Source organism: Pezoporus wallicus, unplaced genomic scaffold, assembly GCF_028554395.1.
Source record: "Pezoporus wallicus isolate ANWC-B61680 ecotype Strahan unplaced genomic scaffold, APGP_CSIRO_Pwel_v1 contig_3817, whole genome shotgun sequence".
In the NCBI taxonomy this organism is placed as follows: Eukaryota; Metazoa; Chordata; class Aves; order Psittaciformes; family Psittacidae; genus Pezoporus; species Pezoporus wallicus.
Window position 1 is genome coordinate 9446209 of NW_026635157.1, and position 17257 is coordinate 9463465.

The following is a 17257-nucleotide window of genomic DNA, read 5'->3' on the forward strand; positions in this document are numbered from 1 at the left end:
ATCCTGGGCGTGACATGCTGTGGTATGGAATACCTCTTTGGCTGGCTTGGGTTAGGTGTCCTGTCTCTGCTTCCTCCCGGCTTCCCCTCCTCCCTGGCAGAGCATGAGGCTCACAAAGTCCTTGGTCAAACCAAAACATCATTGTTATCAGCTCTGTTCCCGAGCTGAAAGTCAAAACACAGCACTGCACCAGCTACCAAGGAAGAGAAAAATGACTGCTACTGCTGAACCCAGGACACAAACTCGTAACAACTTTAAGGTATGCTTTAAATATGTCATTTGAAAATCATACATAGAACTTTCTGATGTCTTATTATTTCTTGGTGTTGTTTGCTTTTCCTGTGTTCTGACTACTTTTCTCTGAGGTCAGTGTTGGATAACTATGGACAGCACGTATTTTTCATTCACATTCAACACCACAGATACCACGATGCCCTGTTTAATAACCCTTCTGTGGGCTGCCCTATTTATTACTTCCCGCACATGGTTTGACTCATTTTCAGGTTATTGAGGTTAAGTCCTTGATTTTTGTGTAAAAACTTAGGACATGCTTAGAAAAATGTGAAAAAATAGGATTTTATATTGTTATTTTAAAAAAAAAAATACCAATTTACAGCCACAGCTGATTCTGTTCTTTCGTTGCAGGCTTGGTAGATAACTCTGGTCTGAGGCTAATTTATACTCCGGTTTTAAGGAAATATGATGCTGGGGTTATTGAAGCTGGTCTCTGGGTCAGCCTCTTCCACAATATTCCACCAGGCATGCCTGAGTTTGTGTCAGAGGGTCACTGCACGCTGGAATGTCTAGAAGAGGTATGTCTCCTGACTGAATCCATTGGTTTTCATCCTTAGAAATAGTTTTGGACAGGCACTTTAACCTCTAGGGAAGATTGATATTTACCTGTTAAATACATGTGAGCAAAGACATCTGCTCCATGTTGTCCTCCAGAATGTTAAATATTTTTGATCTGAGTAGATGCTCAGTATTCAGTATGAGTAATACTGGATGACACAGTGCTTGCAATGTTTTGATTATGTGTCAATATATAAGCATACATTGATTTCCATGGCAAAGCTATTAATAGCCTGGAATAGCTAGCCCAGAAAAAATGTTGAGAAAGACTAATTAGGATATTTGCATATGCCAAAGGCTCCTAACAATGAAGTGAAAGCCTGAAAGGTATTAGACCAACCACAGAAACAAAAGACCTGAACAGGTTTTTTTGTATGGCCCCAAAGACAAAATTATGCATTCATTAAACACTTGGTTTCATTAAGATAATTTAAACATCTCTGCAGATAACAAAAGCATTGCCCAAAATTTGTGATTGATATATCACTTGAGATTCTCATATACTTTGTCATTTATAAAGAATTAATGCTTGTTATGATGTGGTTTAGGACATAAGGAAGAAATTCTTTCCTGTTAGGGTGGTGAGGCACTGGAATGGGTTGCCCAGGGAGGTTGTGAATGCTCCATCCCTGGCAATGTTCAAGGTCAGGTTGGACGACGCCTTGGGTGAGATGGTTTAGTGTGAGGTGTTCCTGGCCATGGCAGGGGGGTTGGAACTAGATGATCTTAAGGTCCTTTCCAACCCTAACTATTCTATGATTCTAAGGGCAAATTAGATACATAATTTAGATTTCTTCTTGGTGGCATTAAATATTCATATTGTTATTGCATTTTTCAGCCTACTTGATAGGCTGATAATAGATTACACTAGTAATGAGTAATTAAAAAAAACCTCATTAAAATGAGGTTTCTGATCTTAAGGCTATACTTGAAAGGTATTGTGATAACAGATTATTTCCAGTTTGGGCTCTGAACAAGAATCAAAGGTTAGGACATGGTAAGTTTGAATCTGTAGATCTCAGCTAGAATGAGGCTGATGTCAGATTTGTGTCAATTTGGAAAATTTAATTTTAAAATGTTTCTGATCTGGAAAAATGTTTCAGATGTAAACTTACAGTATTTTGCTACCAGTTGACTTGAAGGAGGGTAATAGAACATACTGTAATTACAGCCTCTTAAAGTGCTTCTCTTGGCATGATATTGATGATATTTTTATTATTAAAAAAAAAAAACACAAAACCTAAGCCTTTTTATTTTCTATATAAACCCTTAATTTCACATAGAGTTTTGGTTTTGTTTTAGACTGAATTTTATTGTAAGCTGAAGGAATGTAAAATGCATTTATTAATATATTTTCACTGTTTGTACATTGCATTACATTACATTTCATCTGGGCACATTGATGGTGTTCATTTCCCCTGGCTAGGCTCTAGGTGCTGAAAGACCTGCTGGGATTCATGTGTTTGCAGTACTTCTTCATGCTCATCTTGCTGGCAGAGCTATCAGGATGCGCCACTTCCACAACGGCGAGGAGCAGAAGCTGCTTGCTTATGATGATGAGTTTGACTTCAACTTCCAGGAATTTCAGTACCTGAAAGAAGAAAGAACCATCATGCCAGTACGATGCTCTTAATTCTTGCCCTGAAATTATTTAAGAGATCGTGTGCCTAACACTGATACAGATTTAGGATTAATTTTGCTACAGAAATTCTTATCATAGAATCATAGGGATAGAACAAGGGGTCTTAAAACTGAAAGGGTAGATTTAGAATTAGGAAGAGGTTCTTTACTAGAACTGGTGGTGAGACACTGGCACAGGTTGCCCAGAGAAGTTGTGGCTGCCCCATCTGTGCAAGTGTTCAAGGCCAGGCTGGATGGGGCTTTGAGCAACCTTGTCTAGTGGAAGGTGTCACTGCCCATGGCAGGGAGGTTGGAAGTAGATGTGCTTTAAGGTCCCTTCTAACCCAAACCAGTCTATGATTCTAGTATTCTATGTTTATATGAAATCAGGTTATAAAATCACACATGTGCCTGGTTGTGCCGTCTTTGAGCATGAAGGCAGCTGAAGAATGGAAATGCCACTTCATGGCTTTACAGAGCTGTAGGAACCAAGTAGCCCATCCTGAGTATTTGCACACAGCAAGTATCCAGCCTTGCAGACATGTTTACAAATCAGCCAAGTCTTCTGGTTTTCACCTTTTTATTTGTTGTTGGGAATAAAACTCCATGCTCATGTTCCACTTGAAGTTTCACTCGCAAACAAAACCATTTGGTTGAAGAAATCATGCAATTCCATCTGCTGTTTTTGTGATATAATATACACATATGATCTAATATACCTTTCAGAAAAATCCCAACTACAACTACATCATAAAGTGGTAGCTAGCCACAGGTATTGCATGAAAAGAGTGTAAATTTTTGGATGAGTCACTCATTTAAAAATTATTCACTCATCTTTTATTAGTTCCTGTCAGCATCTGGTTTTGAAGTTTTGGCCTAAGGACGCAAAGTTAAGGGCTGCAAAGACTGGGTGCTCCAGATCTGGCCAGCAGAGCAGTTGGAGATATGCGTGTCCTGGTTCATGCAAACAAGCCCATTATTTGATGGAATTGGTTAGATGCAAAATATCAAACAATTGGATTACAACCAGATTTTGTTTACAATTGGAGCCAGTAAGGGAAAGGGAGCTAAAAAGACCTTTACAACAACTGAACTTCAAGTATGGTCAGGAGCCCCATGGTCTAAACTTCAGGCTTCTTTTCAAGGCCCTTTCTCTCTTACATCTCTTCTCTCACACTGAGAAACTTTAATATCTGTCCTTTAAAAGGAAGAAGCTAAAATGCTAACTCTCTGATTTAATTTGTACAGCAAAACCTGATGTTCAGGTGCAGCATTTACTCTTTGAAGTCAAACTGCTTGTACTCCGCAGGGACTTCAAAGGCAAACTAGTGTTACCTCCTCCAGGAAAGAAGTCTTGAAGGGTTTAGGAAGATGGCTGGCAGAAGATGACAGGTTTGCAGAAAAAGCCTGTAATATTTTTAGGAAAATCCATGCAGATTATAGAGAGAGGCCTCTTAAAATTCAAGAACAAAAGGGAGTAGACAGCAGAAAAACTAAAAGAGTCATTTGATAATATCAGCAACTTAAAAAAGACAGCTCAAGTAGAAGCTGGAATTTTTCTCTGAAGTAAGCCTTTTTCATGCTTTTCATTGTTTTCATCTTATGCAAAACTTATGGTATAGCTTTACATACATTTGATGGTGTAATTCGGACCACAGTCTAATCAATTAACTAATAATATTAAAAAATTACATACAAGTTCTTGTTGTTCTCTCCTTCCGTAGGCTTTTCCAAGGGTGTATCCATCTTTTAGCTTGTGGAGTCCAGGTTATTTGTTTTGTCACGTACTAGCACTCTCTTCTGCATTTGGCAGCAAAAGATCTAATCTCACAAAGGAAAGCTTTTAGTGAATGTTATCCATCCTGTAAGCCATGAAAGCCAGAGACCTCTCTGGTGGGAGCCAGTATATTCCCGCTGGGAGCAGTGAAGCTGTGTAAATCCATGCTGCTTCAGAAACCTCTGTCTCCATTTGGCCAACATGAGGCTGACACGCCTTCTTCCAGCAGCAACAGTTAGTGCTAGCATTGATCTGGCAATGAGACAGCCCACAGGAAATGAGAAATTCTCAGCCTTAGAAGGCTGATATGATTTTTTTCATGGAAGAATAATACAATGGGCAACAAAGGAAGATGACAATACAAAAAAATGAACCAAAGTAAATAAGCCTCTGGCATCCTTGTGATATCAAGTTGCTCAGAAAAATCAGATCTTTGACATCTGGCTGTGTTCTTCAATATTTTATTTTCCACTTTGTTATCATAATGATTTTGAGATTTATATTTGATTAAGTACAGGGAATAGCGGTACTACTAAACTGTAGATCAGTTTGTCAAGACAGCAAAAAGTTAATTGTATGTACTTGAGAAGGTGAGTATTCAGCCTTTCCCATACATACCTGTCAATGTTGTGAAGTCTGTGCCTGCCACTCCTCTACTTCCAGGCTTGCCAGATAAACAGTTGTTATTGTGATGTGGAAAACCTCCTTTTCCTCATTTGGCAAGTATTTCTATTGTAGTTGGCAGGATAAATTGGCCTGGGGGAAGCTATACAAAGTAGCACTGGATGAGTTTTGGAGCAAGAATCACGTGTATGCATCATCTACATATATAATTTTCCTGAAAATAGGATTATAACTGGGCACTTCTATTGCTATTAAAAAAAACCCAGCAAAACAGACAAGACTTTTAATAAATCTCTGTTTAAATCCATGGGGGAATTCCTGAGGATCTGGGATAATATGAATGCTAAGTGCCAGAGACTTACCGTATGCCAATTACCTAATCCTTTGCTTTTTCAAGAAGTCATATCCACTGCTCTGATCTTTATTTCTGCTGTCATCCGTGGTTACCTGAAGTTGGTCTTGATAAACTTCAGAACTGTGAACTTACTAAATCTTGTGTTTCAGGGGGATAACTTAATCACAGAATGTCACTACAGTACTGTGGACAGAATTCGCATGACATGGGTAAGAAAAGTTTTAATAGATCAAAATAAGTACGCAGATAATATCGGGAACTAAAATATTTTCATAAAATGTTATTAAAAAGTATGAACTTACGCTAATGCCTGTGCACAAGTAATTATGTATTAACTTTCCTTTCATAGATTCTTGGGTTTTAAAGTCATCAGAGCTGTTACGATCATAGTCTGATCTCTTTCTTGCGCAAGGCATTCATATGACTGTATTATAAAAATAAGAAAGCCAGCTCATAGAAGATCTTTAAAAATCAGACTTCTCTAGTATAGGGAATGCTTTCTTCATGACATGTATTAACATGCAAATTCTTCATATTCAATAATTATTTTTATATTGTTATGCATTTTTCCCCAAGTTGTAATTGCCGGTTCTTACATATTGATTTTTAGTCATGCCACGACCAAGACAGGACCAGTTACTTTTGTGCCTAACAGAATGCAGGCAGAATGCAGGTCCTTCAGGCTGGGAGGAGGAGGCTGGCACAGTTATATTTCTCATGCGATATGTTTTGTAGCTGCATGCCATGGGCAGCATAGGAGAAGCCTGTGCTATACCTGTGCAGCCTTGCAGCCAAGGCACGAGGAGCAGCTATGCTGCCCTGGGTGCATGTCTCTGGCAGTGGACAAGGCAGGGCCATGCCCAGGGGGTGAGCATCCCTTTTGGGATCAATAGGGTCCGGCTCAGGTTTGCCACATGACAGCACCTGGTCTCCCAGATGCAAGTTTTTAGGGTAGCAGAGGCCAGGCACCGGCCATTGCGATGTGGCCACTTGTTTTTGGAGGTGAAGCAAATTCAGTTGTTGGGACATGAGCTGGACTGTGCCAGCTGGCTACAAAAGCAGAGAGTGATGCCAGACCCACTCTATTTATGGGAGGGATGTAGCTGCTGGCACCCAGCCTTTGGCAGGGGCTGATCCTGCTTCCTCTGGAGGGGCTGGATCCAAACCTCCAAGAGGTGAGACGTAAGAGGTTTCTGTTTGGAAAGGAAAAGCTGCTTCTGGCATGCAGAGAGTACAGGGATACCTCTCCCTGAATCACAGCTTTCATGCAGGTCCATGCTTTAGATATATAAAGAGAAGCAAAGGAGTGAGAACAAAGGATTTTGAGTTTTTGTCCTGTTTTCCTGTGTGGTGGCCACACAGGCCCTTGGTTCAAGTGCTTTGTCTTCTCCTTTCCTATTCCCGTGGTTCTGTGAGATCTGTGGAACTGTTCCCACACAGGATTTAGGAATGTGCAGCTCATAATATTTCCCATATTTGCCAAGATTGATTTCAAATTAGTCGCTTGCCCTGTGGCTCTCAATGGAACACTGTTTAACAGTCTGTTTCTTCTGCTAGCTAAAAACCTTACCCTAATTAATTATTGTATAGTTAGTGCTCATTTGTTCTTGAGTCAACATTGTATGTTAATTAACTGCTTTCTTACTCTATTTGCATGTGTATGTAGAAGAATAGTCTGTATTGATATATTTCCACCCCAGCCTCTATTTTACCAGACAAAGCACATTTAATTTCTTATTTGAACAGGCTAATTATCTTACCAGTTTTTTCCTAAATCTGCTTCATTTTGAAGGCCTTTTGCTGAAGCCTGGTAATATAAGTACATTGAAGATAGCTGAAATTAAAACTGAACTTCTCAGATAGTACTCTTCAATATAATAGGAGGCTTATTTTATTGCTATTCTTACTTTCTTGTATCTTTTAAGCTGGGCAGATACTGCTTGAGCTTGCAGTGTATTTTGTAATTTATTATGTAATAACTTCTTGCTGCTTGATAACCCAAAGTGCAAGATAAACATGTTGAATTGGGCCTCCTGATACACAATTCATTAACATATAAATGCTAATCAGTGCTTTTATCTGTGGGATTCCAGTGCTATCTTGATTAAAAGAAAAATCCATTTTCAGGGTGGTCTGAGCACCAGGAATGAAATGTGCCTATCGTATCTGCTCTATTACCCAAGAATCAACCTCACTCGATGTGCAAGTATTCCAGATATAATGGAGCAGCTCCAGTTCATTGGTGTTAAGGAAATCTATAGACCAGTCAGGCAAGTAAAGTGTTTATGAATATATGTAGCTCCTCTGTTTCTGTCTGTGAGATTATAAGGTCATTTTTAGACAACCTTTATTCCTTTCTGTTAGTGCAGCCTGTTGCAGGGTCACTCATGCCACTTCTTTTTGATCAATATGCCGTGCTGCTACTTATTTCTCCTGCAAAATTATTTTGCGTCCTTTATTTCTTTTTACTAAAAAGCAGTTTCTTATGTTAAAGAAATAATATTTCTCACAGCATCTTTTTTCACCACAACCATCTGTAAAAAGACTATCAATGGCTTATCAGTGTTTCAAAACTATCCATTTATTAAAACATGTCAGTGTTTCACACATATCTAGAGATAACTTTGAGAAGGGAGTTTGGGAGCATGGGTATTGAATTACCCTGGGTAGATTTGTTGTCAGTAATTAGAATAATGGAATCCGTAGAAACCATAGAATCATAGAATAGTTAGGGTTTGAAAGGACCTTAAGATCATCAAGTTCCCACCCCCCTGCCATGGCCAGGAACACCTCACACTAAACCATCTCACCCAAGGCTCTGTCAAACCTGGCCTTGAGCACCACCAGGGATGGAGCATTCACAGCTTCCTTGGGCAACCCATTCCATTGCCTCACCACCCTAACAGGAAAGAACTTCTTCCTTATATCCAATCTAAATTTCCCCTGTTTAAGTTTTAACCCGTTACCCCTTGTCCTATCACTGCAGTCCTTAGTGGAGAGTCCCTCTCCAGCATCCTTGTAGGCCCCCTTCAGATACTGGAAGGCTGCTATGAGGTCTCCACGCAGCCTTCTCTTCTCCAGGCTGAACAGCCCCAACTTTCTCAGCCTGTCTTCATACGGGAGGTGCTCCAGTCCCCTGATCATCCTTGTGGCCCTCCTGTGGACTTGTTCCAACAGTTCCATGTCCTTTTTATGTTGAGGACACCAGAACTGCACACAATACTCCAAGTGAGGTCTCACGAGAGGAGAGCAGAGGGGCAGGGTCACCTCCTTCAACCTCCTGGTCACGCTCCTTTTGATGCAGCCCAGGATACGGTTGGCTTTCTGGGCTGTGAGTGCACACTGAAGCCAGCTCATGTTCATTTTCTCATCAGCCAACATCCCCAAGTTCTTCTCCCCAGGGCTGCTCTGAATCTCTTCTTTGCCCAACCTGTAGCTGTGCCTGGGATTGTTCCGACCCAGGTGTAGGACCTTGCACTTGTCGTGGTTAAACCTCATAAAGTTGATGGAACCAGATCCTAGAACTCTTGCTCACATAAAAAGCTTAACACTGTCTTGGTGACACTGACAAAAATGCAGAAAAGGGGAAGAAAAGCTGTAAGTTAGAAAGGAAATGGAGGCATTGAGAAAATATTAAATTGTTCATAGTAAAAGATGAATGGTAAATAAGCACTATAATGGGGAGAAACAAAAGAATGGAGGCTTTGGAAGAATAACAAATCAGAGGATATGTAAAGTAAGTAGAGAGTAAAACATGGAAGCCAAGAGGAAGAAAAGGGCTTTTTAGGTGAGCTGTTAGCTGCAGGGGTTTTCAGTTCTGTGCAAAGGCACTGTCTTCTGAGTCTTGGTGTCCTACTGTTCAGGAAAGCAGGACACTGCACATTTTTGAGATGTAAATCCATGTCAGAAAGAAAAAGATGGAGCTCATTCAGGAATTTTTCTTTCTAATAAAATAACCCACAAAAATTTGAAAATTGGCTCACTACTCAGCTCAAAAGGAGTAATATAATTTTGTAGTAACATCTGTCTACTATAGTGCACCACAAATGTTAAATATCCCCTCTGTGGAGGGGACTGGGTGCTGTTGCCATTTAGGCAACTCAGGATCTTGTAATAACCACCGTGAAGGTCCATGCAATTCAGCTGACATCTGGCTGCTGGGGTAAACTACAGGTTACTGAATGTTAAACAAGGTTTTACAGTTTCTTCAGTAAGTCATTAGAAGTCTTGCTGTCCTTGGCAAGAGCAAAATGCTTTGATCACGTTGTTGGATCTTGCTTTTCTGCCCTTTAATATCAGTGGTTTGATCTGCACAATGGTACTGCTCACTGAGAGCAAGAGTGGTTTGCAGAATATAACATAAAATCTAAATTTTGGTAGGAGATGGGAGGAAGCCCTCTATAGACAGGATAAATTTGTGTAAATATATAAAAAACAATACATAGTGTATTCAGGTTTTTTAGTGTTCCTTACAATGATTAAAATCAAAGCACCTCAATAGCAGATCAGCAGTGGAAGTGACTGTAAAAAAAAAAAAAAGTAAGAATAGTCTAAAAAAGAAAGTTCCCACATGAATGAAATGGAGAAAAAAAATCAAACAATAGAAAGTAGAATGCATTATTATCAGTGAAAGGTGAATTATATTTTTATTTGCACTAAACTGAGAGTAAGATTTTAAAATGAAATGGATAGACTAATAGTGTGTCGTCATTATTTCCATTTTAAAACTTGCCTTTTGTTATACAGTTTATCTTAACAAAACCATATAAAAGTATTACTGTGAAGGAATTTGACATGGCAGGCTTACTTGTATTAGTTCTGAAATTTATATTCAAGACAGAAGAGTCTGAAGAAAGTCATCATGCAATCAATGTCTACTTCATTTTCCACATTATTGCTATTTACAATCCCTTTTAATACAGAGAGAACATAGTTTCTAAATTAGTCCTAGCTAAAAGAGTCTTTCTGAGCTTAGGAAGAAAATATTCTAACAAATGTATGCTCTTTTGAGTGTTCATTCATGATAACTGTACTTAAGAAAAAAATGCACATTTGGCCTGGGGAAATAAAAGATGTTTTGAATAGAGTAAGTATGCAGACTGTCTGCCACAAATGGAATAGTAATTAGAAGAGGAGATTATTAATGCCTCTAGTATTTATGACCTAATCCACAATTCTTGTTTCATTAAGCTCTGTCAGCCTAAGGATATGTGACCTGATACTCATCTCTCTTGTGTCAGTCTTACACTGGAATTGCTTCACTGACTCCTCTAATGTCTCTCTTGACTTACACATGAAGGCAAACTGAAAGCAGGATCAAGGCACAGTGGGTTACTTTAAAAGTTAGTTTCTTTTCTCAGCCTGGTGGCGCAGATAGTGGTATAAATCATGAGAGGCTGAGATGAAAGCGATTGGGCGACAATAGTGTAAAATAGTTGCTTGATTGAAATTATGTCCTTTGTGCTTAGGTGTTGAGTAGAGCAGAAAGTTGGCATAGGCAGAGCTTTACCTGAAGCAAGTGGGAGACAGCCTACTGCATGATAATACAGATCTGTCTAAAGCGCTTTGAAAAGATAACTCATCCTCCAGCCAAACTATTAATTAGGTTATTTAGATAAAGTTTTAGCTGCTTTCATCCTTCCACTAGCTGTGCTGGATTTTCTGTTTTTAAAAAGTTGACCTGTCTACCATGTTGTTTCCATTCATCCTAGTAGAGTCAAATAAGGAGAAAGGTAGAACAATGGTAAAGGTTTTCTTTAGCTGTTTTATTTATTTATTTTATTTTTATTTTCCTTTGTATTTATTTTTGAGCTTTCTTTACTAAACGAAAGACAAGAAATCTCATTCCTTCCCTTTCCACATCTTTGGCTGGTGGGCAATGGGATTGGCCTCACTTGTTCTTGGGGAGGATTCCCGCATGTGGGCAGATAAGTCAGATCTCTCACAGCAGAGCAGCAGGTCTCTGTCCACAGCACCAGTAATTTGATCTTTTGGCACTGCTGTCAGCTGATGCATGTTAGAGCAACTCCTGTGCTGGGCTGTGTTTTGGCCTATTACCTGAGTTACAACCAGAGCTTGGCAGAGCCATGCGGAATCACCTTTCTAATGGCAAATGTTTCTTTGCAACACTGCCTGCCAAGCCTAGTAGAGGGTGTGGCTTTTTTGTTTTGGTTTGAGTCTTTGAGAAATTACAACAGAAGATCTGTGTTGTGTTGCCTGTGTGTTCAGTTTGTAGATCAGAGAAGAGCAATGTAATTATTTTTCTTAACTTAAAGTCCTTAATTTCTAAAAGCACCTGGTAGCAAGTCCTAAACTGCTGACAACCTTTTGCAAGTCTGTTAAAATACGTGAAACAGCATCAGTTATCAGTAGCAGAGAACTTGGCTGAGAATGAGCGAGGCATAATATACATATTAATAATAGTACATTTGGTTTTCTGAGTAGATTCTTTCCTTCATCAGTTACAACTTGATGGTATTTATCTGTTTTAAAAAAAAATCTATTTATTTTTCTTTAGGACTTGGCCTTTCATTATCAAGAGCCCTAAGCAATATAAAAACCTGTCTTTTATGGATGCAATGAACAAATTCAAATGGTCCAGATCAGAGGGTGTCTCCTATAATGAGCTTGTGCTTAAACTACCAGTGAATGTGAGATGTTCAAAAACGGATAATGCAGAATGGTCGGTAAGTCTTAACTGTTAAAAAGGAGGCAACAGTACCATGAAATAAATGTGATTTACTGTGCTTCACCATCTATCAGTAAGTGAAAAGTGGTTACTAACAGCCTATGTGACTATTCTCCAGTTTCGGCTAAACTTCTTAACCTTTGCAACTACTGGCTGGTACAGCTGCTTAGCCACTCTTTCACTAATTATTTTCAGAGGACAAGTTAAGATGATGAAAAGCACACAGAAATTTTATCAAGAGGGAATAGGCTTTGGGTTTTTTTTAATGATACACTTTCTGGAAAATGTTGTTCCCCTTTGTCTTGCAGGATGAAGGAACAATACTTACAACTTAAAAAATGTAATCAAAGAATGAGCTCACTGGAACTGGGAGTGCTTAGCTCTTCCTTTTGATCATAGTTTCCTATTTCAAATGACTAAGGCATATTCATAGAAGCTAAGATTAGGACTTTTTCCTTTCCCTTCCCTTATTAGTGACATTCAAAATCAAGAACAGATTCATAGTGTCAACCAGTGAGTTGTTACCAGGAGGAAAAACCTAAAGCAGAGGAAGTGAGTTGAAAATACCTTAATCCTTATTTAGGGATGGCCCCTCAATCAGTTTTAGTTTTGTGTTATGTTTGCTAAGATTAGGACAATATTTAGATGTTTTTTCTGCAGTGCAGGATAGTCGCAACATATCAAAATAAACCAAAACCAAAGCAAGGACATGTTGTGCAAGTGGCCATTCAGACTTCCAAAAATGTTTGTCCCAGGAGTTCATATTTTGCAGAGCTTCTTTTCTCTAGCGTGTAAGGAGTACATTTAGGAAAAGCATAGGCAAATACGTTTAGGAAAAGCATATCCAAATCTCTCTAATTTCTTGTCAAAACCATTACAAGCTGGCAGTTATGTCCAGCTGCATAAAAATTGCACTGAGTTCTAAGGGAATAGTAAAAAATACTCAATATATTGAAGTACAACACATGACACTGCATGTCACCTTGCTTTACACTGGACCAGATGACCTCCAGAGATTCCTTCCAACCTAAACCTTTCTGTGATTCTGTGAAATCATGTGTAACGATTAGCTACGTTGCACATGCAAGTGTAAGCTTTCTATATACAAATGAACGTGTTAAAATATCATCTAACACCTCTATAGTACTGTAACACTGTAAACTTCCATTTTTATCTGTGAGAAAGATGAAAACAAAACAAAAAACAAAACCAGACAAACTGAACAATCCCACAAAGCAAAATAAGGTCATAGCAGTCAACCAACACAAGCCTAACCTTGCTTTGCAGGAGAGGACACCAGTGTGTACAGGTGTTCCTGAGCTGAGAACAATGGATGTGCACACTGGCTTGATCATTCAGCAGGCAATATATTAATATTTTTACTGAATTTGATATCTCCACAGCAAAAGTCACAACCTGAACACAAAACTACCAATAGATTCTCGTGCAAGCAGCCAAGCGGCCAACTTGTTAGAGGGCAAAGTACAGATTTCTAATTTTATGAGATAAATCTGTGACATTTTTTATTATTTTAATTGCAGATCCAAGGCATGACAGCTTTACCCCCTGAAATAGAAAGACCATACAAGACAGAACCGGTAATATGCAGCTCATCTTCCTGTTTACATTGCAGTTTATTCCTAACTCTGTTGTTTGTTGTACGTGTCACAGCCAGTGCCATAGGAAACGTTGTGCCCTTTGTATAATATTTTTTATTCATTTGTGTTCTGTATGCCACGCAAGTTCTGATGTGTTTGCACTGTTGCTATAGTAGATTTATTTTTTTACATATTAATAAACTAAATTTGCCAGTACAAAATAAAATGTGTATTCCTCTGAAAACTGGGGGGAGGTGTCGGTTTTCAATGTAAAGTATGTGTAAAACACAATAGGTACACTGGCACATTGCATATTGAAATGTTTTCCTGTACCATTTTGTTACACTTTGTCCTGGCTCTTTCACATGGTGTTTGCAAAATCAACTATGTATATGGGTAAAATTAATAAACTAAAAGCAACTTAGTTAACCACATTCAACTTGGTGTGTGCTGTATCATTTTGTCTTTGTTCTTAACATCTGCATCGTATGAAATTGTTGTTATATGGGCAGGTCTTGTGAACAGATATTTGGGCGTGTCTGACTGACACGTGCCATAAAGCTACAGGAAGATTTCATTCAGGGAGGACATTTCTGGAAGCAAGACACTGTGAACCATCTCAGTTCTTGAAAGAAGCAGGCACTGTGGCTGTGAAAGTGATGAAAATGCTGGCAGAACCCCAAATCTCCCCATAGTGATTCCTGTATAAGTCTTTCAATTTGGCGCGGTTTTCTTTTCTCCAGTCCCTGGCAAATCAGTGTATTTCTTTCATCTTAAGGTATTTGTAGAATGAGTAAAGTTTTGGCCAGAGATAGGCACACCTTTGCTAGATTTGATCTGGATAGCAGTAGCAATAAAAATCTGTCTTGCAGCCAGACTCTGGCATGCATGGGAAAACAGAGTACGAGCCTGCCAGGAGCTATTGTTAGCACATGCTGAGCGTCAAGATACTGTTGATTAAGAGATTATCTTTGGGTCTCATATGTACACTTTTTTCTTTCTTTCTTTGGAAATCTGCAACATTTTTACTCAGATGATGCTGGGCAGGGAGGATTCCCAAAAGGTACCTAATTTATTGCTCCCCCAGAAAATTATGAATGCAGTAGAAAAGGGCTTTGAACATCCAAAAAACCCCTTCTTTTCATAGCCATGCTGCAGCTACAGTAAATTACAATTTTTCCACAGTGCTATGTGAACTTTACTGGTGTGTGGCTACAAAAATAGGTTGTTTTGGATGTAGAGAATGCTTCCCTGACCCCTGCAACACCTGCACTACAACTTCTGTAGACTTGGTTACGTACAGACTTTGTTATGTTCATTTTATGTCGCTGAGCACGCTCTTGTGCAGTGTGCTGAGTCCAGAGCAGGTCAAAAACCTGACTTAGATGAGATGAGATAAACAGGTTTTCTAAACACCTTCATTCATTGACAGTGACACCTGCCTGTGCAGTTACCTCTTAATGGGGGCAAGCTGTTCTGATGCAGAGAAATGCCACATAAGAAAGCAAATGAGGAAATGATTTAGGATCTGTCTACTCTGCATTTGAAAAGTGAGAAAGAAAGCATCACAAAGCTGGTAAGACACCTTTATGGGCAGCCAGCCAACATGACAATGTGTGTGATAATCGACACAGAAGAGAGGCACTGAGGCAACTAATGCCTCAAGTAGAGATGAGATAATTAATCAAGTATAGATTAATTTTCTAGAAGCTATAACAATCTCATTACAAATTTTATGCTGTGAAGATAGAGGTTCACAGGGCCTACAAAACCCTCCTGATGCTGTAGTCTGCACTTAGGGCAAGATCAACTCCCACCAAATCCTGGGAAAATTTTTTTTCTATTGTTGGGCAGTTGCTTGCCCTAAATATACCTGGTCAGTAGTGTGTTCTGCTGTCCTTCCTACTGGTGCTGGATAAGGTAAGGAAAAGGTGTATGTCAAATAGCATATTGTTTTGGGTCAAACCCCTGAATTTTGCATGAAGAAACGTAATCATTTATGTGTCTCCTTCCTGCCAACAGAAGAACTATGCTTTTCTATTTTTATGTTCCTGAATAGAAGTCATTGGAAAATGGAAATCAAATAATGGTAATGGAGAATTATACGCAGAAAAATCTGAGTCATTATTTGTACAGATCAAAGCTAGGGCATCTACAAGCTAAGATGTCACAGAGTCCAGGGTACGTCTTATTGTAAAAGCAGTCAGCAGGAGACTTAACTTTTCTTTTAAAGCTATCCTTAAAGTGGGAATGTTCTGACAGCTTTTTGTCAGGGAGCAAGGGGAAAAATAATTTGGAATGAAATGAGAAAAGAGCATTTGTCTTGGTTGGACAGGGGAGCCCTTCCACACACAATACTGCCTCATTTGCTAATAGGCATGGGCTATTGGCATCAGTCCTACGTTGGCTTGGTCTGCCACAGAGATAAAGCAGATCTAGGGTATTTTTACATTTACTTGGCTGTTCTTTGATTTGATGCAGTTTCTTATCTAAGGGGATTTCCTTTCCATGAGCACTCATTCTAAGGGTATGTGAACAGATGGGTGTTTGTTGTTGCCATCCAGTGTGCCAAGAGATGATATAAAGCAAAGCCAGTTCAGAAAGCATGTCTGTGAGAGATAACTGGCAATATATCAGCAAGACCTGCTGTATACACTAAAAGCTCATTTCTGTTTAACCTGAAACTGGTTTATGACTTCTGTAATAATGGAAAGGAAAATTTTGTTTCACAGGTAAATAAAAAGATAGACCAGTGATGGAGTTCTGAGATGCTTCCAACTAAAAGGATTCAAACCAAATGTGAGTACATTACATTATTAAAGAAACTTTAAATGAGAAATAAAAGATTCAAGTCTGAAATTGTCAAAAACTCAAAGCGAGAATGAAGGTGAGAAATGCCACAAGGTAACTCTGCTGCTGGAGAAAAAACAGATGGGACAAACAGATACCCAGTCAGACTGTACTTCAAAAAGCTCTAAAGCACAGATTTCTGTAGTTTTCTTTTAATACTGTGCTATGCTAAAGCATATACTCCTGCACTGTGTTGCTTTCCAAATATTGCCTAATAGTTATAAGTATACATGGTAGCAGAGAAGATATTAAGTATACAATGGAAAATCAATGAGTTAGGAATGATGAGCACAGAAAGACTAAAAGTAATACCTTCTTTTAACAATTTTGCCATTCAGAGCTTTTCTGTGTGAAGAAATGTGTTAAGAGTTTCTAGCAAGAAGGTAAATATATAATTATTTTAGTAGGATAAGGAGCTGTTTTCTGGAATAGAAACTGAAAATTCCATTCTGCTTAAAACATGCCCCACACAATGGTTCAGCTGTTTGTCACCTGTAGACTGTCTATGGATATACTATTAATACTATTTGATTCCTTTTGGCTTTGTTTTTTATTCATTATGAAATTTCCACTTAATGAGCATATGGCTCTCCTCAAATATTCACGTTATCTGAATCAACAACGGTTTGGAATTTTGCTTGTGTGTCATCAAACCAGAATTCAGGAAGACTGAGAAGGGAGCACCGAATTCTATGTAGCTCTTTCACTTGCCCCTATAGAGGAGGGTGTCATTCTCTGTTCACACTTCACATCCATGAGGCGCATTGTATTACACCATGTCAGCCCATTCGTTCCTCCGTCATAGTGACATCCAGACTGGGTGTAAGTGTGGACCAATGCAAGGGCGATAAGCAGCCTCAGCTAGTGGGAGTAAGACTGTGGTGGGCTTAAGA

General features: G+C 39.0%; 1 protein-coding gene across 1 annotated transcript in view; it reads left to right on the forward strand.

Moving 5' to 3' along the window:
• Window positions 1-13953, forward strand: part of MOXD1 (monooxygenase DBH like 1) — a 49709-nt gene extending 35756 nt beyond the window's left edge. The window contains exons 7-12 of the mRNA XM_057408325.1: window positions 646-812; window positions 2279-2470; window positions 5378-5437; window positions 7356-7498; window positions 11746-11914; window positions 13458-13953. Coding sequence (XP_057264308.1) covers window positions 646-812; window positions 2279-2470; window positions 5378-5437; window positions 7356-7498; window positions 11746-11914; window positions 13458-13622 — 896 coding nt within the window. The 3' untranslated portion in view covers window positions 13623-13953. The remainder of the gene's footprint in view (window positions 1-645; window positions 813-2278; window positions 2471-5377; window positions 5438-7355; window positions 7499-11745; window positions 11915-13457) is intronic.
• Window positions 13954-17257: the final 3304 nt, after the last annotated feature.